Genomic DNA, 25,557 nt, shown 5'->3' with positions numbered 1-25,557 from the left:
AGTCCCACTCCAGTTTTTGAGAGCAGTACCGAGAAAACACTGCCCTGTTGAAGGTGCCATCTTTCAGATGAGATGTTAAACAGAGGTCTGCCCTCTCAGGTGGATGTATAAGATGCCAGGGTGCTATCTGAAAGATGAGATGGGGATTTCTGTCCTGGGGCCAATGTTTGTATATTTATCACTCAACCAACATCACTTAAAATAGACTAGCTGCTCATCATCACTTTGCTGTTTCTGGGAGCTTGCTGTGCACAAATTGGCTGCTGCATTTCCTATATTACAAAAGTGATTACACGTCAAAAGCCATTTGTGAAAATTGTGATAGAAATGCAAGTTCTTTCTTTAATTCTTAGGGAGATTGGAGAACCTATAATTTCACACTGCTTTCTCAATAACAATGCGTCAGCCAGAGTCTACTTGCCAACCAGTTCGCACCCTTTTCTCCTGAGGCGTAAATTGTTGTGATTGTTTGAAATTTGGTATTCTTGTGTTTGTCCTCCTGAGTGTAAGATTAAAAACTTCAGCAACATGTCTTTCTTTTCGGTAGTATTCAAATTCTTAGATGCTTAAATTGTGAGTGCCTAGAAGCTGATTTGCATTCATCTGCATCCAACCTTTACACATGCACCTTCCAACAGGAATTAGCTTGGCCTAAATAGCTGAGTGGTTATGGTACTGGGTTTGTAACCCCAAGATCAAGAGTTCAAATCTCACAATGGCAAACTATGAAATAATGCACCTTCCAACAGGAATTGATGATCAGCATTGGAAATCAGTTATGGCACCTCTACTGATACTCTCATTGAGATCAGCTGGTTTACCATATGCTGGGGATTTTGTGAGTGATATAGAACTATGTGGTACTGAGCCATTAGTAATGGCCTCTGCTAGTGGGAGTGTGGGAGTGCATGTAGGGACTGGTTAATCCAACAGAGCATTATCCTGCTACTAAGTTGCACTGCTGCACATTTCCCTGTGCTATAGAACAGAAGGAGGACATTCAGCCCTGTCCTTTCTCCCATAGTCCTCACAATTTCTTCCTTTCAGGTATTCACCCAATCCCCTTTTGAAAGTTCCTACTGAATCTGTTTCCACCACCCTTTCTGGCGGTGCATTCCAGATCATAACTCACTGTGTAAAAAAACAATTCTCCCTTCTGGCTCTTTTACCAATTACCTGTAATCTGTGTCCTCTTGTTACCGAGCCTTCTGACAATGGAAACAGTTTCTCGTTATTCATTCTTTCAAAACCCTTCATCAGTTTGAACACTATAGTCAGATCTGATTCTAACCTTCTCTGGTCTAAGGAAATATAGAAGATCAAAATAAAATCTATAGTTAAAAATCAAGAAGGCAAGAACTAGCAGTTGAAGATAAAATCTCTTATCTGGCTGAGGTGTGTTTTTAACCAGCAGAGTGTACTGAGCTTCAGTAACTTCTCAGGTATGTTGCTTAACAAGTTTTGCAATCAGCCTGAAGGCTGCAACCAGTGGAACAAGTAATTCCTTGGTGGGTGAGACAATAAGTAATTGGCACTTGGAAAAATATGCATTAATGAGTGAAATCTGCACAGATTTGTTAAGACAAATCATGTTTGATTAACTTGATTGAGTTTTTTAATGATCTAACAGAGAGTTGATGAGGATAGTGGATTGATGGGAGATTTAAGAGGTGTTCAAAATCATGGAAGATTTTGATAGAGTGAATAAGGAGAAGCTGTTTCCAGTGACAGGAGGGTCAGTAACCAGATGGACACAGATTGAAGAGAATCAGCAAAAGAACCAGAGGGGGAGATGAGGAGAATTATTTTACACAGTGAGTTATGGTCTAGAATGCGCTGCCTGAAATGTCAGCAAAAGCAGATTCAAAAATAACTTAAGAAGGGAATTGGATAAATACACAAAGAGGAAATATTTACAGGCCTATGGGGAAAGCAGAGGGGAGTGGGACTAATTGGGTGGCTTTTTTAAAGAGCCAGCACAGGCATGATGGGCTGAATGACCTCCTTCTGTTCTATGATTCTGTGTCACTTCCTGGACCTATTAAGAAATAAAGAAGAGCTAAGGAACTTTATGAAATACTTTTGAAGTGATATCATGTAGAAAACATGACAGCTAATTTGCACACTGTAAGATCCCACAAACAGCTAATCAAAGCAATGATCTGTTTTAGTGATTTTTACCAATCTTCCTTAATTTCTCTGCCCCTTTGCCCTCACTTAATTCTACTCTTTCCATGCCAGTCACAACCAGAGCATCTTCAGCAAAGTCTTCTCTTCCTTCTCCTGTGTCATTACTTCCAGACGCCCCCAAGGATCCGTCCTCGCGCCTCATCATCTTCACCCACAGGCGACCCTTGACGACATTGCTCACGATATGGGGGTCAGCTTTCATATGTATGCTGGTGACACCCAGCTGTACCTCTGCAGTATCTCTGTCAACCCCTCAGCTACCTCTTGTGCTGTCACACTGCTTCTCCTGAATGAACTGCAATTTCCTCCACTTACCCCTTGGGAAGACAAGCTATTGTCTTCACTCCCCACCACACACTTCATTTCGTTGCCACTGGTTCCATTGCACTCCCTGGCCACAGCCTTCAGCTGCAAACATCCTCAGATTCCTTCTCCAGCCCATCACAAAGACCACCTGTCCACACCGCAGTAACATTGTCCCACTGCTCTCCTTCAAAATACTGGCTGTGGGTTAGGGTTTTACATTGATCTGAAAGAGCAGATGGGGGATCTTGTTTTAACGCCTCATCCAAAAGACTTCAACAGCTGCGTTACAGTTATTCTTTCAGTACTGACCCGCTGATAGTGCAGCGCTCTGTCAATACTGCACTGGGCATATAGACCTAGATGTTGTGCAAGGTCTCTGGTGTGTCCTCCTCCCCCTGTTCCGAGGCGATTTCAGAGGACCTGCTGTTTTGTTTGTGCTTTACATTTTTGCCCTACCACCGCAGGTTGAAAATGTTCCACTGACACCAAACACTGAGCTAGTCCGGAAGAGTTGGCGTGCGAACAGCTCCACCCTCTGTTACTCTGGATCATTATACCTGTGATCAACACTGCGGCCTCCAGGTGTTTTGTCCCCGTCTCTATAGAGACAGGTGAAGGATCATTTTACAGGTGAGACGCTGGTGTTGTTTCAGAGTTTGGGCTGAGAACAGTTTGCCTGTCAGCACCTTTCTCTCTGCCTCTCACTGTGGACTTGCCTTCACTCCAGCTCCAGCTCATTTATCTCTTGATGTCAACCGAGAGCAACTTCAAGCTGTTCTAAATGCGACTTCTAGAAAAATGGGCCAAATACATGAAGAACACAGACAGCATCAGTCAGGAAATCAAACCATCTGGAACCCAACAGGTGAGGTTTGTTCTTGGGGAGGGGGAGGGAGAGAGAGGCTGTAGGTGTTTGGTATATCTACCCTGAATCCTTTTAACTCCCAATAACTTTCAATCGTTTCACGGATCACTTGAAAACATTTCAAGAAGATGACTGTAAATGGAGATCCAGCAATCGGGGATTGAAACAGAAATGCCTTTGGTGGGAAATGTACCTGATTAGTCCAATGACAAAGAGGAAAACAAGTACCCTGGGGCTATTGGCAATACAGAGAGCCTAGAAGTGGAGAAGGTGTGTCTTCGACAGAACTCTACCCCAAGCATTAACTACTCTTGTGTTCTGGTTGGTAATTGTAAACCCAGGGAGAGCGTTAACTAGCTGTTGGAGGGGTAGAGCGGAGCTGTCTGATGTTGGAGCTATGTTCACCATACCAGTATGCAAAAAGGACTCACTTTTCTCATGAAGGGGAGGATGGTGGAGTAGTGGTACTGTCACTGGACTAGTAATCCCAAGGCCCAGGCTAATGCTCAGGGGAATATGGGTTCAAATCCCACCACAGTAACTGGTGGAATTCAAATTCACTTAATACAATCTGGAATATAAAGCTCATCCCAGTATTAGTGACCATGAAACTTTCATCAATTGTTGTAAAAACCCATATGGTTCACTGACACCCCTTAGGGAAGGAAATCTGCTGTCCTTATCTGGCCTACATGTGACTCCAGACCCACAGCAATGTGGGTGACTCTTAACTGCACTCTGAAATGGTCGGGCAAGACACTCAGTTCAAGGGCAATTAGGGATGGACAACAAATGCTGGCCTTGCCAGTGATGTCCACACCCCATGAAAGAATTTTAAAAATGCTTTGGGACAAACTGTGATTGTGAAAGGCACTGCATAAGTGCAATTATTTTCTTTCTAACCTGTTGCTGGCATTTACTGATTGCCGGATGATTGTTTGAGAGAGAGAGAGAGAGAGTTTGGAGAGTTTGAGGAAATGTTTGGTGAAGACAGCTTTTCTCTCATTGGCAGCACATGACTGGAGGTGACTCACTAATTCTAATTGAAGTTCTGAATCTGAACAGGTCTGATCACAGCTTCTGCCCATGCCTGAACATGACCTGCCTGACAGAGTAAAAAAAATTATCTAATTTTTGGTAACGAGTAGGAACAGGTAAGTGACCTCACTGCAGCATCAGCGAATGTCTATGACTGTCATTTGCTCACAAGAGAAAGAAAGACTTATAGCATCCCCCAGCACAGAAGGAGGCCATTTTGCCCATCATGCCTGTGCCAGCTCTTTGAAAGAGCTATCCAATCAACCTCACCCCACCCCGCTCTTTCACCGTATCCCAGTAAATGTTTCTTTGATAATTATTTATCCAAGTCTCTTTTGAGAGTTCATATTGAACCTGCTTCTGTTGTGATATTGTATGTATGCCAATGCAAACAATGGCTCATACCTTTAAGAAGCTGCAGTGACATCACTGTGACATCACCATGTGTAAGGCTGGAGGATAAAAGACACAGCCTCCATGTTAGATATTCATTATTGTCTGTGATCTCTACTGCAGATGTTCACTCCTGTCTGTGACTCTGTATCAGTAAGACTTCATGTATACCTTATGAATCAGGCTTATAGTCAAACAATCATTCTGTGTAACTGTTAGGACCCAGGCTAGATCAAGGCCTGTGCAAATCTGAATATAGTTGTTGCTAGTAATAAAATTCATGTAACTGTGTTCGACCAGAACCCTCATCATTCTCAATATCTTGCTTAGCATAGATAGCATAGAGACAGATCCCTTGAGGTCCACATCGAGACCCTCGACTGTAAGAGACCATGACAGCTTCTATCATCCTTTCAGGCAGTGCATTCCAGATCGCAATAATTCACTGTGCAAAACAAGAAAGACTTGCATTTCTATGACACCTTCCACAGCCTCAGGACATCCCAAATCATGTTGCACTGCCACTGTGCTAAATAGGATAGATTTCGAATAGATCTAGCAACTCAAGACTGGACATCCATGAGACACTGTGAGCCATCAGCAGCAGCAGAATTGTACTCAAACACAATCTGTAACCTCATGGCCCAGCATGTCCCCCACTCTACCATTACCATCAAGCCAGAGGATCAACCCTGGTTCAATGAAGAGTGCAGGAGGGCATGCCAGGAGCAGCACCAGGCATATCTAAAAATAAGGGGTCAACCTGGTGAAACTATAACACAGGACTACTTGCATGTCTAACAGCATAAGCAGCAAATGATAGACAAAGCTAAGCGATCTCACAACCAACGGATTGGATCTAAGCTCTGCAGTCTTGCCACATCCAGTCGTGATTGGTGGTGGACAATTAAACAACTCACCGGAGGTAGAGGCTCCACAAATATCCCCATCCTCAATGATGGAGGAGCCCAGCACAGCAGTGCAAAAGATAAGGCTGAAGTATTTGCTGCAATCTTCAGCCAGAAGTGCCGAGTGGATGATCCATCTCAGCCTCCTCCGGAGGTCCCCAGCATCACAGATGCCTGTCTTCAGCCAATTTGATTCACTCCACGTGATATCAAGAAATGGCTGAAGGGACTGGGTAGTGCAAAGGCTGTGGGCCCTGACAATATTCTGGCAACAGCACAGAAGGCTTGTGCTCCAGAACTTGCCGTGCCCCTAGCCAAGCTGTTCCAGTACAGCTACAACACTGGCATCTTCCTGGCTATGTGGAAAATTGCCCAGGTATGTCCTGTACACAAAAAGCAGGACAAATCCAACCCGACCAATTACTGTCTCCATCAATCTACTCTCGATCACCAGTAAAGTGATGGGATCTTCAACAGTGTTTTCAAGTGGCCCTTGTTTAGCAATAACCTGCTCACTGATGCCCAGTTGGATTCTGCCAGGGCCACTCAGCTCCCAACTTCATTACAGCCTTGGTTCAAACATGGACAAAAGAGCTGAACTCCCGAGGTGAGGTGAGAGTGACTGCCCTTGATATCAAGGCAGCATTTGACCGAGTGTGGTATCAAGGAGCCCTAGCAAACCTGGAGTCAATGGGAATCAGGGGGAAAACTCCCCGCTGCTTGGGGTCATACCTAGCACAAAGGAAGATGGTTGTGGTTGTTGCAGGTCAGTCATCTCAGCTCCAGGACATCACTGCAGGAGTTCCTCAGGGTAGTGTCCTCGGCCCAACCATCTTCAGCTGCTTCATCAATGATCTTCCTTCCATTATAAGGTCAGTAGTGGGGATGTTCACTGATGATTGCACAGTGTTCAGCACCATTCGCAATTCCTCAGATTATGAAGCAGTCCATGTCCAAGTGCAGCAAGACCTGGACAATATCCAGGCTTGGGCTGATAAGTGGAAAGTAACATTCGTGCCACACAAGTGCCAAGCAATGACCATCTCCAACAAAAGAGAATCTAACCATCGCCCCTTGGTGTTCTTTGGCATTACCATCGCTGAATCCACCACTATCAACATCCTCGGGGGTTACCATTGTCAGAAACTGAACTGGACTAGCCATATAAATACTGTGGCTACAAGAGCAGATCAGAGGCTAGGAATTGTGCGATGAGTAACTCACCTCCTGACTCCCCAAAGCCTGTCCACCATCTACAAGGCACAAGTCAGGAGTGTGATGGAATACTCCCCACTTGCCTGGATGAGTGCAGCTCCCACAACACTCAAGAAGCTCAACACCATCCAGGACAAAGCAGCCCACTTGATTGGCACTACATCCACAAACATTCACTCTCTCCACCACTGACACACAGTGGTGGCATTGTGTACCATCTACAAGATGCAAGGTCCTTGGACAGCACTTTCCAAACCCACAACCACTATCATCTAGAAGGATAAGCAGATACATGGGGACACCATCCTGACTTGGAAATATATCGCCTTCGCTGCCACTGGGTCAAAATCCTGGAACTTTTCTTTTTATTAATTGGATGTGGGCATCACTGGCTAGGCCAGGCCAACATTTACTGCCCTTGTTCTGGGGACATTTAAGAAACAACCACATTGCTGTGGGTCTGGAGTCACATGTAGGCCAGACCAGGTAAGGATGGCAGATTTCCTTTCGGGAAAGGAATCTACCCTGAAGGGCATTAGTAAACCAGATAGGTTTTTACAGCAATTGAGAATGGCTTCATGGGTCGTTAGACTTTTTTTTCCAGATTTTTATTGATTTCAAATTCCACCATCTGCCGTGGTGGGATTCAAACCCAGAGCATTACCCTGGGTCTCTGGTCCAGCGACAATACCACTACACCACCGCCTCCCTCCCTAACTGCACTGTGGGTGTACCTACACCACATGGACTGCAGCGGCTCAAGAAGGCAGCTCACCACCAACTTCTCAAGGGCAACTAGAGATGGGCAATAAATGCTGGCCCAGCCAGCGACACCCACACCCCATGAATGAACTTAGAAAAAGTACTTTTTGAAGTCTAGTAGTTGTTGTAATGTAGGAAATGTGGCAGCTAATTTACATACTGCAAGATCCCAGAAATAACAATTTGACAATGACCAGATAAGAACTTAAAGAACATAAGAACTAGGAGCAGGAGCAGGCAATCCAGCCCCTCGAGCCTGCCCCGCCATTCAATACGATCGTGGCTGATATCATTTCGGCCTCAACTCTAATTTCCCGCCCTCTCCCCATAACCTTTCAACCCCTTACTAATTAAAAATCTGTCTATCTCCTCCTTAAATTTATTCAGTGTCCCGGCATCCACTGCACTGAGGTAGTGAATTCCACAGATTCACGACCCTTTGAGAAAACTAATTCCTCCTCATCTCTGATTTAAATCTACCTCCCCTTAGCCTAAAACTATGGCCTCTCGTTCTAGAATGGCCCACAAGGGGAAACATCCACTCCACGTCTACTTTGTCTATCCCCTTTAGCATCTTATATAGCTCAATTAGATCTCCTCTCATCCTTCTAAACTCTAGTGAGTATAGGCCTAAAGTGCTCAATCTTTCCAAGTCATTAATACAGATTGTAAATAGTTGGGGCCCAAGGACTGAACCCTGTGGCACCCCACTAGTTACAGCTTGCCATCCAGAAAAAGACCCATTTATCCTAACTCTCTGCTGGTTAGCCAATCCTCTATCCAAGCTAATATATTACCCCCAACTCAGTGTAATCTTATCTTGTGTATTAATCTTTTGTGCAGCACCTTATCAAAGACTTTCTGGAAGTCCAGATATACTACATCTCTGTTTTTCTAAGTGATGTTGGTTGCTGGATAAGTATTGACTTGGCCAGAAAAAAGAAAAAGTCTTGTACTTCCAGAGCATCTTCACAACCTCGGGATGTCCCAAAGCACACCACAGCCAGTGAAGTACTTTTGCAGCAAAATCACTGTAGTAATGTATGGAACACAGTAGCCAGTTAGTGCACAGCAAGATCCTATGAACAACCATGTGATAATGACCAGATAATCTGTAGTTTTTTTTTTTAGTGGTGTTGTTTGAGGGGTCAGCATTGGCCAGGATAATCGGGAAACTCCTTTTGTTCTTCAAAATAGTGGCCATGGAACCTTCCACGTTGACCTGAGAGGACCCTTTACTTTACAAATGCTTGGGGACTGAGATTTCTTTCAGATAAGACCTTAAATCAAGGCCCCAGTTATTTGAATTTCATTTCGAAAATGTGCATCGGTCAAATGGCCAAATCCTGGGGGAGCATCTGTGAATCAGCACCTTCAGTAGGGAATTTAGGGAATTTGGGATCAAAAGGAATCAGATGGATTGCTAAAAGTGAGATACCAAGTTGATTCTTTTAAAATCAAACCGCATGTGGCTTACACGTCAATAAAAGCTTGATAAACATGGGGCCACACATGGTGTCAGTCTGGCTCAGTTGGGTGCTCTCTATCCTGTGAGCTAAGGAGCTATAGGTTGGAACTTTGCCTTGGGTGCCGAGAATGTAATCCGAACAAATCTGCAGCAGACAGAATTCAATTATGGGAAACTTCAAAGTCATCCAAATATTTTCCAAAGACAGGAAGTGTGGAGGAACAGAGGAATTTAGGGATCAAAGTACAGAAATCATTAAAAACCAAAGGACAGGGACAAAAAATAATTAAAAAGCCTAATCAAATGTTGGCCTTGATGTTGCGGAATAGAATACAAAGGGGTGGACGTGATGCCTCAGTTACATAAAGCTCTGCTTAGCCCCCATCTGGAGTAACTGTGTTCAGTTCTGGACACCACATCTCAGGAAGGATAGTTTGACCTTGAAGGAAGGATTCACCAGAGTGATATCAGGGTTAAAAGGGTTAAATTATGAAGACAGGTTACATAGACTAGGCTTGTATTCTCCTGAGTTTAGAAGATTGAGGGATTAAAGATGATTAAAGCAGTTGATAGGGTCGATGGAGGGAAACTATTTCCTCTGGTGTAAGGGGAGTCCAGACCAAGGTGGTGGTGGTGGGGTGGGGTTGGAGGGGGGGGTGGGGGTGCGGGGTGCAGAACCTTAAAATTTGAGCCAGGCCGCTCAGCATTGATATGAAGAAGCATTTCCTCACACAGAGGGGAGTGGCTATCTGGAACTCTCTCCCCACCACCCCCAACCCCCCACCACCCTACCCCCCCCCCCCCCCCCCCCTCCACCCCCCCCCACACACACACACACACACACACACACACACACACACACACACACACACACACACACACACACAAAAGCTGTGGAAGATTGGAAGTCAATTGAGCTTTCAAGACTGAGATCAATAGATTTTTGTTAGGCAAAGGGACCAAGGGTTACAGAATCAAGGTGGGTATGTGGACTTAGACGGCAAATTATCCCTGATCCCATTGATTGGTGAAACAGACTCAAAGAGCCGAATGCCCTCCTGTTCCTGTCTACAATGGCAGTGAAACAGAATTGTGTAATACTCCTGTGTGGAAAGTGGTCATCTGGCCCAAGTGTTTAAAAAAAATTAAAATGTCAATCCCTCACCTCCACCCAACCTCTCAAATAATTCTATAGTGAGTCACACCACAGGCTAAACACCCTCCAGCACTTGCTGGTCAAGAACTATAATAATTTCCACCTTTTTCCAAGTCATCTTCCTTCTGATGAACCATAAGCCTGGACTTGGACCTGGCGACCTGGATCCTGTGGCTGTAAAAGGGGTAGCTGCAGAGATAGTGGATGCGTTAGTTTTGATCTTCCAGAATTCCTTAGATTCTAGAACGGTTCCCAAGGATTGAAAGGTAGCAAACATAATCCCGCTATTTAAGAAAGGAGGGAGAGAGAAACTGGGGAACGACAGGAAAGCTTGTCTAACATCAGTAGTAGGTAAATTGAGAGAATCTATTATTAGGGACAAAGGAGACAGTAGCATAGTGGTCATGTCACTGAACTAATAATCCAGAGAACCAGGCTAATGTTCTGGGATCGTAGGTTCTAATCCGAGTAATAAATCTGGAATATAAAGCTAGTCTCAATAATGGTAACCATGACAACTATCACTGATTGCTTGTAAAAACTAATGGTTCACTAATGTCCTTCAGGGAAGGGAATCTACTGTCCTTACCTGGTCTGGCCTACACGTGGCTGCAGACCCACAGCAATGGGGTTGACTCTTAGCTGCCCTCTGGAATGGCCCAGCAAGGACAATTAAAGATGTGCAACAAATGCTGGCCTTGCCAGTGATATCATGAAAGAATACAGAAAAAAAACGTGGTAATACTTTGAAAGTCAACATATTATTCAGCAGAGTTGACACAGATTTATGAAAGGGAAATCGTGTTTTGACAAATTTTGGTAACCAGTAGGAACAAGCAGTTGAACTCACTGCAGCATCAGAAAATGTCTGTGGCTGCTCTTTACTCACAAGGGAGAGAAAGACTTGGCTTTATTGACAAAGCATTCTTCAACACAGGCCATTCAGCCCTTCAGGCCTGTGCCTGCTCTTTGAAAGAGCTGTCCAATTATTAAGCACATAATACAGGGCACCTAGAAAATCAAAATAAGGTTAAGCAGAATCAACACAAGATTCATGAAAGGGAAATCCTGTTGGACAAATCTGTTTTTGAGGATGTAACCAGTATATAACGGGCAACCAGTGGACGTAGTGTATTTGGATTTTCCGAAAGCATTCAATAAGGTGCCTCATGGGCAAGAGGTTATTACATAAAATTAGGACTCGTGAGACTGGAGGCCATATATTCTCATGGATTGAGTTCGAGTTGAACAAGAGTGCTGGAGTTGGGTTAGCAAGGGAGTTTGGTGAGGAGGGGAGTGAGGGGCATCTTTGCTTTTTCTACCTTTTTCAATGTTCAGGAATTGGTTCTTACTCTACTACAGGGTAAGAAGCTAACTGTTTGGTGAGTAAGTGGCAAGCGGTTAAGGTCTATTTTATTCCTGAGATTTAAAATAGTACACAAACTGGTGATAATGTTAATAAGATATGTAAAAAGGGAAAATAATTAATTGAATAAAATAACTAAGTAGTTCATTAAAACATATCAAGGGTAGTAGGACAGATAATGCGTCATGGCTGCAACACGCAGGAGCTCTTGGATGCTATTGTGAACCAGGGCAAACACATCTGAGGCTCGAGGAGCTTTGGCTCAGAGTCATTGAGCCAGAGGCCAAGCTGCAGACACTGCAATGCACCAGGGAACGGGGAACATTACTGGACACTTTGTACCAGGAGGTGGTTACACCCCTTAGGACAGGGTCTTCTGATTTGGTCTGTGATCAGGGACAGGAGGTGAGACAGATTCAGGGGACCCAGAGGGCAGGAACGCAAGAACTTCAGTCTTTGCAACTTTCCAACAGGTTTGAGGTTTTTTTCAGCTTGTTTGAATGAGAGTGGGGGCTGCAGGGTGGATGAGCTGACTGAGCAGGACACAGTGGTACAGGAAGCCATTCAAGCGGGGGGGAGCAATAAGGAATGTAGTGGGAGTAGGAGACAGTATAGTGATATACTGTGATAGATCTGGATGCAGTGGATAACCGATATGTCTTCCGTGTCTTGTTGAGCTCTGCGGGTTCCACAACAAAATGCTGACCCACCTTTAAGACATCAGACCTTCGATTGCTTTCATCCACCCAGTCCACTGGAACCCGCCTTTACCTGCCAAGGTAGGCAATCCCTAAGTCACCAAGAGTAGGGAATTCTACATCTACTGTGGCCTGGTTTGCCCCACCCATTGAAGCGGTTTACCAGGGTATGGCCACTGTCACATTCTAACAACTACTTGGAGCGTTGGGTGAAGGTGAGAACCAATGCAGGATGAGCCACTCCAAAGAGTGCAGCAAACCCACCTGTGAGAGATGCTAACCTCCCTCACACCCCTTACACCCCATCACCATGAATCCCAGAAAGTTAACATGCAGGCAGAGCAAGCAATTAGGAAGGTAAATGGGACGTTAACCTTGAGTACTTAGGAATTGGAGTATAAGAATAAAGGAGTCTTCCTACAATTATACAGGGTATTGGTGAGACCACACTTAAAGCACAGTCCTATGTGCAGGTTTAGTCTCCTTACTTAAGGAAGGATATAAGACATAGGAGCAGAAATTAGGCCATTCGGCCCATCGAGTCTGCTCCACCATTCAATCATGGCTGATAAGTTTCTCAACCCCATTCTCCCACCTTCTCCCCATAACCTTTGAACCTATATTGCCTGAGAGAAAGGGTAATGAAAGTTCACTAGACAGATTCATGGGTTGAGCGTTTTATCCTGTGAGGAAAGATTGATTAGCTAGGCCTAAATACCTGAGAGAAGAATGAGAGGTTCGCCAACTGACAGGGTAGATGCTAAGAAAATATTTCCCTTGGCTGGGGAATCTAGCACACAGTCTCACAAAAAGGGGTTGGCCATTTAGGACAGAGATGAGGAGAAATTTCTTCACTGAAAGTGTGGTGTGTCTTTGGGATTCTCTAGAGGGTTGTGGATGCTCAGTCAATGAGTATGTTCAAGACGGAGGTCGATAGATTTTTGGGCAAGAAGGTAATTAAGGGTTGTGTGGGTCAGCCTCCCATTATATCGAGCCCATTATACTGAACAGAACTTTCTTTCCGTGGAGATAAAAACAAAAAAGTGCGGATGCTGGAAATCCAAAACAAAAACAGAATTACCTGGAAAAACTCAGCAGGTCTGGCAGCATCAGCGGAGAAACAAAGTTGACGTTTCGAGTCCTCATGTCTTCTGTGGAAGGGTCATGAGGACTCGAAACGTCAACTCTTTTCTTCTCCGCCGATGCTGCCAGACCTGCTGAGTTTTTCCAGGTAATTCTGTTTTTGTTTCTTTCCATGGACTTCAACAGAAGTCTGGGGGTGCAGTGTAACAGGCGTTCCCACTGAAGTTAACTTGCCCTCCTGATTTTGCCCTCTCTGATGGATTTTACCTCACCCATTCCATGTCATAATGACCTACTGTGGAACAATAACCCTTTCATTCAGCAGTTGTGCTGCATTGCTATTGAGGTCACCCTCCAGGTGAGATGTTTAAACCGATGCCTCTGCTCTGTGTAGAGCTTCTGGAACATTCCCTCACTATTCCTGACAAATGCGCAATCATCTTGTTATTCACCTCACTGTTGCTTCTGTCGCTATCTAAAAATAGTTCATTATACTGAATGTATTAGAACATTCTTGCTGATGTCAAAAATAGCAGGACAGATTCCTTTTGTTCCTGTCTGTCTCCATTGCAGTCGGTGTAATCAGGGAAAGATTCTACTGCTTTCATGATTTATGTGGCTCTGTCGGTAGCGCTCTCACCTATTGTATCAGAAGGTCATCAGGTGAAGTCCCACTCAGAGACTTGAGCACATAATTTGTGCTGGCATATTCAGTGAAGTACTGTGAGAATGCTGCACTGTTGGAGGGTCAGTACTGAGGGAGTGCCACACTGTTGGAGGGTCAGTAGTGAGGGAGTGCCATCCTGTCAGCGGGTCAGTAGTGAGGGAGTGCCGTACTGTCAGAGGGTCAGCACTGAGGAAGTGCCGCACTGTCGGAGGGTCAGCACTGAGGGAGTGCCGCACTGTCGGAGGGTCAGCACTGAGGGAGTGCCGCACTGTCGGAGGGTCAGCACTGAGGGAGTGCCGCACTGTCGGAGGGTCAGCACTGAGGGAGTGCCGCACTGTCGGAGGGTCAGCACTGAGGGAGTGCCGCACTGTCGGAGGGTCAGCACTGAGGGAGTGCCGCACTGTCGGAGGTATTATCTTTTGGATGAGGCATGAGGCCCCTGTGCCCTCTCAAGTGGGCATAAGAGACCTGATGCCCGCTATTTCGAGAATGAGCACGTGAATTATCCCTGGTGTAGTGGGGCCATTATTTATCCCTGAGTTGACATCACTGAAAATAAACAATCTGATCATTATCTCATTGCTGTTTGTGGGAGCTTGCTATGTGCAGATTGGCAGTGACGTTTCCTGCATGACAATGGTATTGTGTGGTCAGGAAAGGTGCTATGTAGATTCAGTTCATTTTTCCTTAGATGAACCACCCTTGGTGCTAGCGTATGTTATTGGATCAGTGAAGCTCACTACACAGCTTCCTGTTATGCAAAGCAGTCACAAATTGTCATGTGCGATACAAGAAGGTACATCACCAGGAATGTCTGTTGTACGCACTTATAGAAATCGCACCGGTTTTAGCTAAATTTAGGGCAGACACAGTAATGACATGAAGAGACACACCCCTGTGACACAAGAACACTGGAAGCTATAGAGAGGGTGGGGCAAGATGGGTGGATGAGGAACAAGGAATCTAAATACACACCGCATCTTTATCTTACTCCTCTTCCATAGGTATCAACTGACACGGGTATAGTGACATAGGAGACATATACTCCAGCACCCCTCAACCAGAATATCCCAGTAGGGTTTTGGGTGTGAATCCCGGTATGATTGTGGTTAGCCTAGTGGTTAGTGTTTGACCTGCTGTCTCTGAGGTTGTCCTTTCAATTCCCTCCAAGGCAGGTCGTGAAAATGAATCCAATTCCCGGAAAAAATGGCCATGAAAGCTGCTGAATTAGTGTAAAAATTCAACTGGTTCTTTTCTTTACCAATTGTATTGTCACAGCAGTGTTCATACCTGGACATCGTACCTCAGATTGGACATATTGAGGGGCTGCAGGGCAGATTCACCAGGATACTATGGCAAGATGTGGCTTCCATAATCTTGGCGTTATTTTTTATTCTGTGTCGCTGGCCGGGCCAGCATTTATTGCCCATCCCTAGTTTCCCTTGAGAAGGTGGTGGTGAGCTGTCTTCTTGAACCGCTGCAGTCCATGTGGTGTAGGTACACCCACAGTGCTGTTAGGGAGGGAGTTCCAGGATTTTGACCCAGCGACAGTGAAGGAACGGTGATATATTTCCAAGTCAGGACGGTGAGTGACTTGGAGGGGAACTTCCAGGTGGTGGCGTTCCTACCTATCTGCTGCCCTTGTGCTTCTAGATGGTAGTGGCTGTGGGTTTGGAAGGTGCTGTCGAAGGAGCCTTGGTGAATTCCTGCAGTGCATCTTGTAGATGGTACACACACTGCTGCTACTGTGCGTCGGTGGTGGAGGGAGTGAATACTTAAGATGGCGGACGGTTTTTAATGTGGTGGATGGGGTGCCAATTAGGCATCTACTTTGTCCTGGATGGTGCCGAGCTTCTTCATTAAAATTCCTTCACCGGATCTGGACATCGCTGGCTGGGCCAGCATTTGTTGCCCATCCCTAATTGCCCTTGAGATGGTGGTGATGACCCACCCACTTAAACCATTGCATTTTCCATCTGGTGTCTGTAGCTGTTTAATACAACTGAATGGTTTGCGAGGCCATTCCAGAGGGCAGCTCAGTGTCAACTACATGGCTGTGGGTCTGGGGTCACATGTAGGCCAGACTGGCCAAGGATGGCAGATTTCCTTCCCTAAAGGACATTAGTGAACCAGATGGGATTTTATAACACTTATTGATAATTTCATGGTCACTATTACTGAGACTAGCTTTATATTCCAGATTTATTAATCAATTCAATTTAAATTCCACCAGCTGCCATATTGGGATTTGAATCTGTGCACCCATTGCATTAATCTGGGCCTCTGGATTACCAGTCCACTGACAATATGCTTTGTGTAGATGGTCGACAGACTTTGGGGAGTCAGGAGGTGAGTTACTCACTGTAGGATTCCCAGCTTCTGACCTGCTCTTGTAGCCACAGTATTTATATGGCTAGTCCCATTCGGTTTCTGGCCAACGGTAACCCCCAGGATGCTGATTGTTGGGGTTCAGCAATGGTAATGCCATTGAATATCAGGGACGATGGTTAGATTCTCTCATGTTGGAAATCGTCTCACCTCCAGCACAGGTACAGCATGGAGTTAGATACAGAGTAAAGCTCCCTCCACACTGTCCCAATCAAACACTCCCAGGACAGGTACAGCACGGAGTTAGATACAGAGTAAATCTCCCTCTACAGTGTCCCAATCAAATATTCCCAGGACGGGTACAGCACAGGGTTAGATACAGAGTAAATCTCCCTCTACACTGTCCCCATCAAACACTCCCAGGACAGGTACAGCACGGGGTTAGATACAGAGTAAAGCTCCCTCTACACTGTCCCCATCAAACACTCCCAGGTCTGGTACAGCACGGGGTTAGATACAGAGTAAAGCTCCCTCTACACTGTCCCCATCAAACACTCCCAGGACAGGTACAGCACAGAGTTAGATACAGAGTAAATCTCCCTCTACAGTGTCCCAATCAAATATTCCCAGGACGGGTACAGCACAGGGTTAGATACAGAGTAAATCTCCCTCTACACTGTCCCCATCAAACACTCCCAGGACAGGTACAGCATGGGATTAGATACAGAGTAAAGCTCCCTCTACACTGTCCCCATTAAACACTCCTTCACATCACAGAGGTACGAACCTGGAGTAAAAGACCCCACAGCATGATTCAAAGTTGAGCAGAATTTCCTCCTGGTGTTTTAGAAAATTTTCATCCAACCAGTGTCATGAAAAACCAATGAACTGGTCATTTTTCCCATATACTGTTTGTGGGCTCCTGCTGTGCATAATTTAGCTGCTGCGTTTGCTAAATCACAAGAGGGATTGCATTTCAAAGGTAACCTATCAGCTAATATGGGCTTCAGTATGTCCTGAGAACGTAGCGTTACATGCGGCTTTACCCAGAGAGTGTGGAGACCGTCAAACTCGCGATCACAATCTCTTCTGTCATTGAGGCGATTGGTCTCGATTCATTTAAGGTTAAAGGGAAGTTTGATGGAGCTGGTCAAAATTGTGAGAGCTGTTAAGGGTGGATAGGGAGAAACTGTTTCCAGCGGCAGGAGGGTTGGTCACCAGAGGTCCCAGATTTAAGATAATTGATGAAAGAACCAGATGGGCAATGTGAGCTTTTTTTACACAGTGAGTTTCGTGACCTGGAGTGTCACAAAGGGCAGTGAAAGGCAGATTCGATTCGATAAATACTTGAAAGCAAAGTTTTGCAGGAGGATGGAGAAAGAGCAGGGGAAATGGAAATAATTGGATAATTCTTTCAAAAAGCCAGCACAGACACAATGAGCCAAATGGACCCCCTGCTGTGCTATAAAGGAACAGCCTGTTCCAGCCATTCATGTGGATCATAGCTGATTGATATCTTAACTCCATCTTCCTCCTCGATTCTGTAACCCTTAATGTCTTTGCCTCATAACAATCTTACCAATCTCCACTTTGAGATTTTCAATTGACCCTCAACATCAACAGCTTTTTGGGGAGAGAGAGTTCCGGATTTCCACTTCCCATTTGTGTGAAAAATTGCTTCCTGACATCACCCCTGAAAGAACTAGTTCTAGTTTTAACCTGGTGCTCTTATTTTAACCCTTTTAGACCCAGGATCATTCTGTGAACCTGCACTTCAATCCCCCCACCTAAGACCAATAAATCCTTCCTGTGCTGAGGTGCCCAGGATTGAGCACAGTCAGTCCAGATGGGGCCTCAGCAGAGCCCTTTGTATCCCAACCCCATCGAGGTAATGGCCGGCATTCTGTTGGACATTTGAATTAGTGTGATTCCATACAATTGTCAGAAAAGATGCATTTAAATCGAAGGCTATGACAGAGAGATAGAGTTATGCTGCTTGAGTTTGAGGAAGGTTGGGAGGAGAATAAACGCCAACATGGACTGGTTGGGTTGGAAGACCTGTTTCTATGTAATTGCTTGTAAAATCTCAGCCTGGGCCTACATTGCTAACATCCATCTATCTCTTTCCCACACAGGCATCTGTGAATCTAAGCAGCAGGAATTTGGAGAACAATGTCAGGACCCAGGAGGAGATTGAACCCCAGCCCCAATCCCCCCCTGAGACCTCAGCGCCTGCCCCTGAGACGCTGCCACCCCGAGGTACCTGGGGTGGGAAGCATGAGTTCTTGCTGTCCTGTATCGGATACTGTGTGGGACTGGGCAACGTGTGGAGGTTCCCATATCTCTGTTATCGCAATGGGGGAGGTAGGCAACAGTGTTCCATCTGAGTGATGTGGGCCACAGCTTCTCACTCTCTCTATTTTTCCTTTCTGCTCAGTGTCAAACGTTACCTCCTCTCTGCCCTGCCCCACCCTCATAAATTGCCCTGAAATCTCCCTGTGCATAATAAGTGCGAGAGAAATGCAGTTTGCCATTACAAGCTGGTATCAATCCATCAATGACTGAGCAGGTGAGGTTGGTATGAGGATAAACAGTACCCAGCATGGGGCAGCAGTCCAGGCTCACCCTCTCTCATCTCTCTTTTGTTTAGAGGGGCCCAGAACACAAAGGAAGTGATGATGCTGCTCTAGTTGTACACAGTCTTGGTCAGACTCCATCAGGAGTATTGTGCCTATTCTGGGAATGGCACCTTGGGAAGGATATATTGGCCTTCAAGGGGGAGCAGTGCCGATTCACCAGAATGATACTGGAGCTAAAAGGATTAAATTATGAAAACAGGTTTCACAGACTATACTTGTATTCCTTTGAGTTTAGAAGATTAAGGTGTGATCTAATTGTGATATTTAAGATGATTAAAAGATTCAACATATTGTCTCAGGAAGCCCTCCTGGATGCACCTTACAAATTCTGCACCATCCAAACCCCTAGCATTAAGTGATTCCCAGTCAATATAGGGAAAGTTAAAATCACCCACCACAACAACCCTATTGCTTTTACATCTTTCCAAAATCTGCCTACATAACTGTTCCTCAATCTCCCGCTGGCGATTGGGAGGCCTATAGTAAACCCCCAACATTGTGACTGCACCATTCCTATTCCGGAGCTCTACCCATATTGCCTCGCTGCATGAGCCCAACGAGGTGTCCTCCTGTCGAACAGCTGTGATATTCCTCTTAACCAGCAGTGCAACTCCCCCACCTCCTCTACATGCCTGAAACATCTAAATCCTGGAATGTTTATCTGCCAATCCTGTCCATCCTTCAACCAAGTCTCTGTAGTAGCAACAACATCATAGTCCCAAGTACTAATTCAAGCTCTAAGCTCATCTGCCTTGCCTGTTATACTTCTCGCATTGAAACAAATGCATTTCAGACCCCCAGTCCCACTGTGTTCAGTAATTTCTCCCTGCCTGCTCTTCCTCTTGGTCCTACTGGCCATATTCACTGGTTCCCAGTCATTTATTTCAATGTTGACCTATTGTTGTGGTTCCCACCCCCCTACCATACTAGTTTAAACCCTCCCGAGTGACACTAGCAAACCTTGCAGCCAGGATATTGGTGCCCCTCCAGTTTATATGCAACCCATCCTTCTTGTACAGCCGCACAGGAGGCTGCTCAGTAAGATAAGAGCCCATGGTGTTAGAGGCAAGGTACTAGCATGGATTGAAGATTGGCTGTCTGGCAGGAGGCAGAGAGTGGGGATAAGGGGGTCCTTCTCAGGATGGCGGCTAGTAACTAGTGGAGTTCCGCAAGGGTCAGTGTTGGGACCACAACATTTCACTTTATACATTAATGATCTAGATGAGGGAACTGAGGGTATCCTGGCTAAGTTTGCAGATGATACAAAGAAAGATGGAGGGACAGGTAGTATTGAGGCGGGGAGGCTGCAGAAGGATTTGGACAAGTTAGGAAAATGGGCAAAGAAGTGGCAGATGGAATACAACATGGGCAAGTGTGAGGTCGTGCACTTTGGTAGGAAGAACAGAGGCATAGACTATTTTCTAAATGGGGAGAGAATTCAGAAATCTCGAGTGCAAAGGACTTGGGAGTCCTAGTCCAGGATTCTCTTAAGGTTAACTTGTAGGTTGAGTCGGTAGTTAGTAAGGTAAATGCAATGTTGGCATTTATTTCGAGAGGACTAGAATATAAAAGCAGGGATGTGCTGCTGAGGCTTTATAAGGCTCTGGTCAGACCACAATTTTGCGTCCCGTATCTCAGGAAGGATGTTCTGGCCCTGGAGAGGGTCCAGAGGAGGTTCACAAGAATGATCCCAGGAATGAAAGGCTTAACATACTCGATGGAGTTTAGAAGGATGAGGGGGATCTGATTGAAACTTACAGAATACTGTAAGACCTGGATAGAGTGGACGTGGGGAAGATGTTTCCATTAGTATGAGAGACTAGGACCCGCGGGCACAGCCTCCGAGTAAAGGGAAGACCTTTTAGAACAGAGATGAGGAATAACTTTTTTAGCCAGAGCGGGGTGAATCTATGGAATTCATTGCCACAGAAGATTGTGGAGGCCAGGTCACTGAGTGTATTTAAGACCGAGATAGATAGGTTCTTGATTGGTAAGGGGATCAAAGGTTACGGGGAGAAGGCGGGAGAATGGGGCTGAGAAAGTTATCAGCCATGATTGAATGGCGGAGCAGACTCGATGGGCCGAATGGCCTAATTTCTGCTCCTATGTCTTATGGTCTTATGGTGTAGATCCCACCTGCCCCAGAAGAGATCCCAATGATTCAAATATCGGAAACCCTCCCTCTTACACAATCTGTTCAGCCATGTGTTCAGCTGTACTATCTTCCTATTTCTAGCCTCACTGGCACGTGGCACAGGGAGTAATCCTGAGATTACAACCCTGGAGGTCCTGTTTTTTAACTTTCTGCCTAACTCCCTGAACTCCAGCTGCAGGACCTCGTCACTCTTCCTGCCTGTGTTGTTAGTACCAATGTGTACCACGACCTCTGGCTGTTCTCCCTCCCCCTTCACAATGTCCCATACCTGATCAGAGACATCTTGGATCCTGGCACCAGGGAGGCAACATACCATCCTGGTCTCTCTTTCACAACCACAGAAGCCCCTATCTGTGCCCCTGACTATAGAGTCCCCTATGACAATTGCTCTTCTGTGCTTTGACCCCACCTGCTGAACAACCTTCTCAACCTTTCCTCATATAACAACCCCTTCATCCCAGGAATCGGCCTAATGAACCTTCTCTGAACCACCTCCATTGCAAGTAAACCCTTCCTTAAATAAAGTGACCAAAACTGTACACAGTACTCTACGTTCAGTCTCACCAATGCCCTTTACAGTTGCAGAAAGACTTCCTTACTTTTATATTCCATCCCCTTTGCAAAAAAGGCCAATGTTTCATTTGCCTTCCGAATCACTCACTGTACCTGTGTCCTAACATTTTGTGATTCATGTACAAGGACACCCAGATCCCTCTGCACTGTAGTATTCTGCAGTCTCTCTCCATTTAAATAATATTCTGTTTTTCTATTCTTCCTGCCAAAATGGACAGATTCACATTTTCCCACATTACACTCCATCTGCCAAATTTTTGCCCACTCATTTAACCCTTTTATATCCCTTTACAGGGGCCCTTTGTATCCTCCTCACAACTGCTTTGCCATCTCTCTGCTGTCCACTTCCCAATGCCGTCCAGCTGGGTGGGACTGCTCTCACCTGGTTCCATTCTTATCTATCTAATGGTAACCAGAGATTCACCTGCAATGGTTTCTCTTCCTGCTCCTGCACCGTTACCTCTGATGTTCCCAAGGATACATCCTTGGCCCCTCCTATTTCTCATCTATATCTGCCCCTTTTTGGCATCATCTGAAAGAACAACATCAGTATTCAAATGTTCGTTGATCATACCTAGCTCTACCTCACCACCTCTTTCAATTCCTCCACAGTCACTAAATTATCGATGACATTAACCATATATCTGACATCCAATACTGGATGAGCAGAAATTTCCTCCTGTTAATTATTGGGACGACTGAAGCCATTGTTTTCAGTCCCCACCCCAAACTCCATTTCCCTAACTACCGACTCTATCTCTCTCCCTGAGAACAGTCTGGCACTAAGCCAGTCTGTTTGCAGTCTGTCACATTCAACCCTGAGATGAGCTTCTGACCACATATTCCCTTCATCACTCAGAAGCCTATTTCCACCTCCATAATATTGCTCTTGTCTCAGGTCAAATGCTGCTGAAACCCTCAGCCATGCCTATGTTAATTCTAGGTTAGACTATTCCAACCCTCCCCTGGCTGGTCTCCCATATTCTACCCTCTGTAAACTGAGGACATCCAAAGCCATGCTGCTCATGTCCTAACTCACATCAAGCCCTGTTCACCTCTGCGTTTGCTGACCTAAATTGGCTCCCAGTTAAGCAATGCATCAATTTTCAAATTGCTATCTTTTTTCCCTCCATGGCCTTGCCTCTCTCTATCTCTGCAACCTCCTCCAGCCCCACAACCGTCTGAGATCTCCACACTCATCTAATTCTGGACATTTGAACATCATTCAGGTCATACCTTCAGGTGCCCAGGCCCTCAGCTTTGGAAATCTCTCCCTAAACCTCTCTGCCTCTCTACTTGCTTTCTTCTTTAAAGACATTCCTTAAAACCTACTGTAATATATTTGCAAGACAAAAGAGACTTTGTGCCGCCTGTAGGTCAACTACCCAGCTGAACTGGTTTAATACAGTTTGACTTATATACACAATGGCCCCAAGAGGGTGCTATTACATTCCTCCATCCTCAATGAAAATGCTACACAATGTTCAAAATTTCATACATATTAATATACATCTCTTGTTTTTCTTTTATTTACAAATCAAACGTAACCACAGGGTTTCCTGTTTCTGAGAGGATATCTCCTTTCTTGAACCAAACTTTCAGAACTTGGGGAAGGACCATGACCCATCTGGGCCTGAGGAGAAGTTTTTCCTCCAACAAAGACCGATTTTGCCCTTGACCTTCAGTTGAATTTTCCACTTCATCGGGCATGTCGATCAGACTCTGACTTGGATCTGAATTGGGTTCAGACACCACTTGTATTGGAATAACTATTGTACTCTACTCTTGACTATCCAATTCATCACTCTCATTTGATTCTTCCCAACTTCCTCCTTCTTTGTGAACCTTTGAAGGTAAAACATGATCTACGTGTACAAACCTAACCTTTCCATTACCAAACATCTTGACCAAATAGATGCGCGGATCACATATTTTCACAGCTCTTCCTGGTAGCCACTGATGATGATGACCTTTCACCTTAAACTTCTGATTCAGTTTCAGACTTCCTTCTACCTCTCTACCCCTATCATGGATCTCTTTCTGCCTGGGTCGTTTCTTTTCCACTGACTGTGCTAAATGTGGTTTTAGTAATGAGAACCTTGTTCTAGGCTGTCTTCTAAGAAATAATCCAGCTGCCATTCTGACAGGAGTAGTGTGAGATGTATGATGATAAATAAACAAAAAGTTCTCCGGCTTGTGATCCAATGACAACTAACGGTTCTTCCAATTTGTCTCTATCATTTGTTTAACAAGAGCATATTTAACAATTTATACTGTGTAGTCTGTTGCTCCATTTGAAGCAGGATGTTATGGTAGCAACTCTAATGTGTTTTACCCCATTCATTTTCATGAATTTTACAAACTCTTCTGAACAAAACTGAGACAATGAGTGGCTTTTGCCCTTTAAATTCTGCAAAATCTATGTTTAGCCTCTGTCACACTATAGCTACCCATTTCCATGGTCACAAAGCACTGATATTTGCTTCTTTTCCACAGCTTGACATATTTGACATGGTTTCACTATGTCTTTTATGTCCTTATCTAACCCTGGCCACCAAAGATAGCTTCTCAATAAAATATTTGTCAAGCTCTTCCCTGGGTGTTGATCACGCAGATCACATAGCAACGGTGACCTGTGCCTTTCAGGAGTCACAACTCTAGCTCCCCACATAACACAACCTTTATCAATGGACAGCTGAGACTTATGCATAAAAAGTAGCCTGATTTCTAAATCCAGTATCTATGATGGCCCCTCATTTGTAATACAGTCGCATACCCTTGCTAATACAGGGTCCCCACGAGTTGTTCTATCAATGTCATCTGCTGTGATTGGCAACTCATCGATGTGTGAAAATAAAAACACCTCCTCCCTGTTGGGTCTACCTCTGATGGGAATGGTAATCTAGGCATCGCATCGGCATTACAATGATCTTCCAATCACCTGTATTTAACGTCGTACTGATAAGCAGACAAAATCGAAGCCCATTGCTGCATTCGGGCTGCAGCTAAAGTGAGTGCTGGAGAATTTGGATTCAAAATAGCCATCAGTGGCTTATGATCAGTGTGGATCGTGGAACTATGGCCACGCAAGTATTTATGAAACCCAAAAATCAAAGATAATGGCCCACGTTCTACCTGAGCATAAGTTTGCTCACTAGCATGGATGGTGCAGTTGGGGGGTCCCCTCGCCATGATCCAACACAGCAGAGATCACAGCACCTTCTCCAAATGGAGAGGCGTCACATGCTAGCTTAATCTCTTTAACACATCATAGTGTACGTGCATTGTACCATCAACTAGTTGACTTTTACACAACCGAGAACACTTGTTAAACTCCCTGGTCTAATTCCATGGAACACCCTCCCTCAAGAGTTCATTCAGTGGTTGCGGTAAGGTTGCCAAATTTGCTAAGAACTTAGTATAAATAATTCATTAAGCCGAAGAAGATCTGAGTTCAGAGATATTCTGAGGGGGTGGCACATTTCTTATTGCTTGTACCTTCCTCCTGGTAGGATGTAACCCATCCTTGTGTACCCTGTCACCCAAGTACTCAACAGAGTCTTGAAACATTGCACATTTGTGCACCTTCATCTGAACTCCATGCTTTCCCAAACATTGGAGCACCTTATTGAGCCTGTCATCATGGGTCTGCCTGTTTTGGAACTGAAGTAAGCATGTCATCCAAACAGAACTCTACTCCCGGAACTCCTTGTGAAACTTGGATCATCACATTTTGGAAATTCTAGG

The 25,557-nt window shown here is 45.1% G+C and overlaps 2 protein-coding genes across 10 annotated transcripts in view; one reads left to right on the top strand and one right to left on the bottom strand.

Moving 5' to 3' along the window:
* The window catches only part of rrm1 (ribonucleotide reductase M1 polypeptide), a 63,702-nt gene extending 60,730 nt beyond the window's left edge, over positions 1-2,972 (bottom strand). Inside the window, exon 1 of one of the 3 annotated variants that reach the window (XM_041199036.1) lies at positions 2,806-2,972. The gene's annotated coding sequence lies outside the window, so the exon portion shown is untranslated. Of the gene's footprint in view, positions 1-1,176; positions 1,199-2,505; positions 2,773-2,805 lie in introns of those variants that run through there. The other 2 variants (XM_041199035.1, XM_041199038.1) reach the window with 2 other exon arrangements.
* Positions 2,973-3,034: 62 nt separating this feature from the next.
* Positions 3,035-25,557, top strand: part of slc6a7 (solute carrier family 6 member 7) — a 63,401-nt gene continuing 40,878 nt past the window's right edge. Inside the window, exons 1-4 of one of the 7 annotated variants that reach the window (XM_041199046.1) lie at positions 3,035-3,361; positions 4,427-4,515; positions 16,349-16,464; positions 18,579-18,702. In XM_041199046.1, coding sequence (XP_041054980.1) covers positions 16,423-16,464; positions 18,579-18,702 — 166 coding nt within the window. In that variant the 5' untranslated portion in view covers positions 3,035-3,361; positions 4,427-4,515; positions 16,349-16,422. Of the gene's footprint in view, positions 3,362-4,426; positions 4,516-16,348; positions 16,465-18,578; positions 18,808-25,557 lie in introns of all 7 variants that reach the window. The other 6 variants (XM_041199042.1, XM_041199043.1, XM_041199045.1 and 3 more) reach the window with 6 other exon arrangements.

Source organism: Carcharodon carcharias, chromosome 11, assembly GCF_017639515.1.
Source record: "Carcharodon carcharias isolate sCarCar2 chromosome 11, sCarCar2.pri, whole genome shotgun sequence".
In the NCBI taxonomy this organism is placed as follows: Eukaryota; Metazoa; Chordata; class Chondrichthyes; order Lamniformes; family Lamnidae; genus Carcharodon; species Carcharodon carcharias.
The sequence above is the reverse complement of the archived record's forward strand: the minus strand, read 5'-3'. Positions and strand labels throughout refer to the sequence as shown.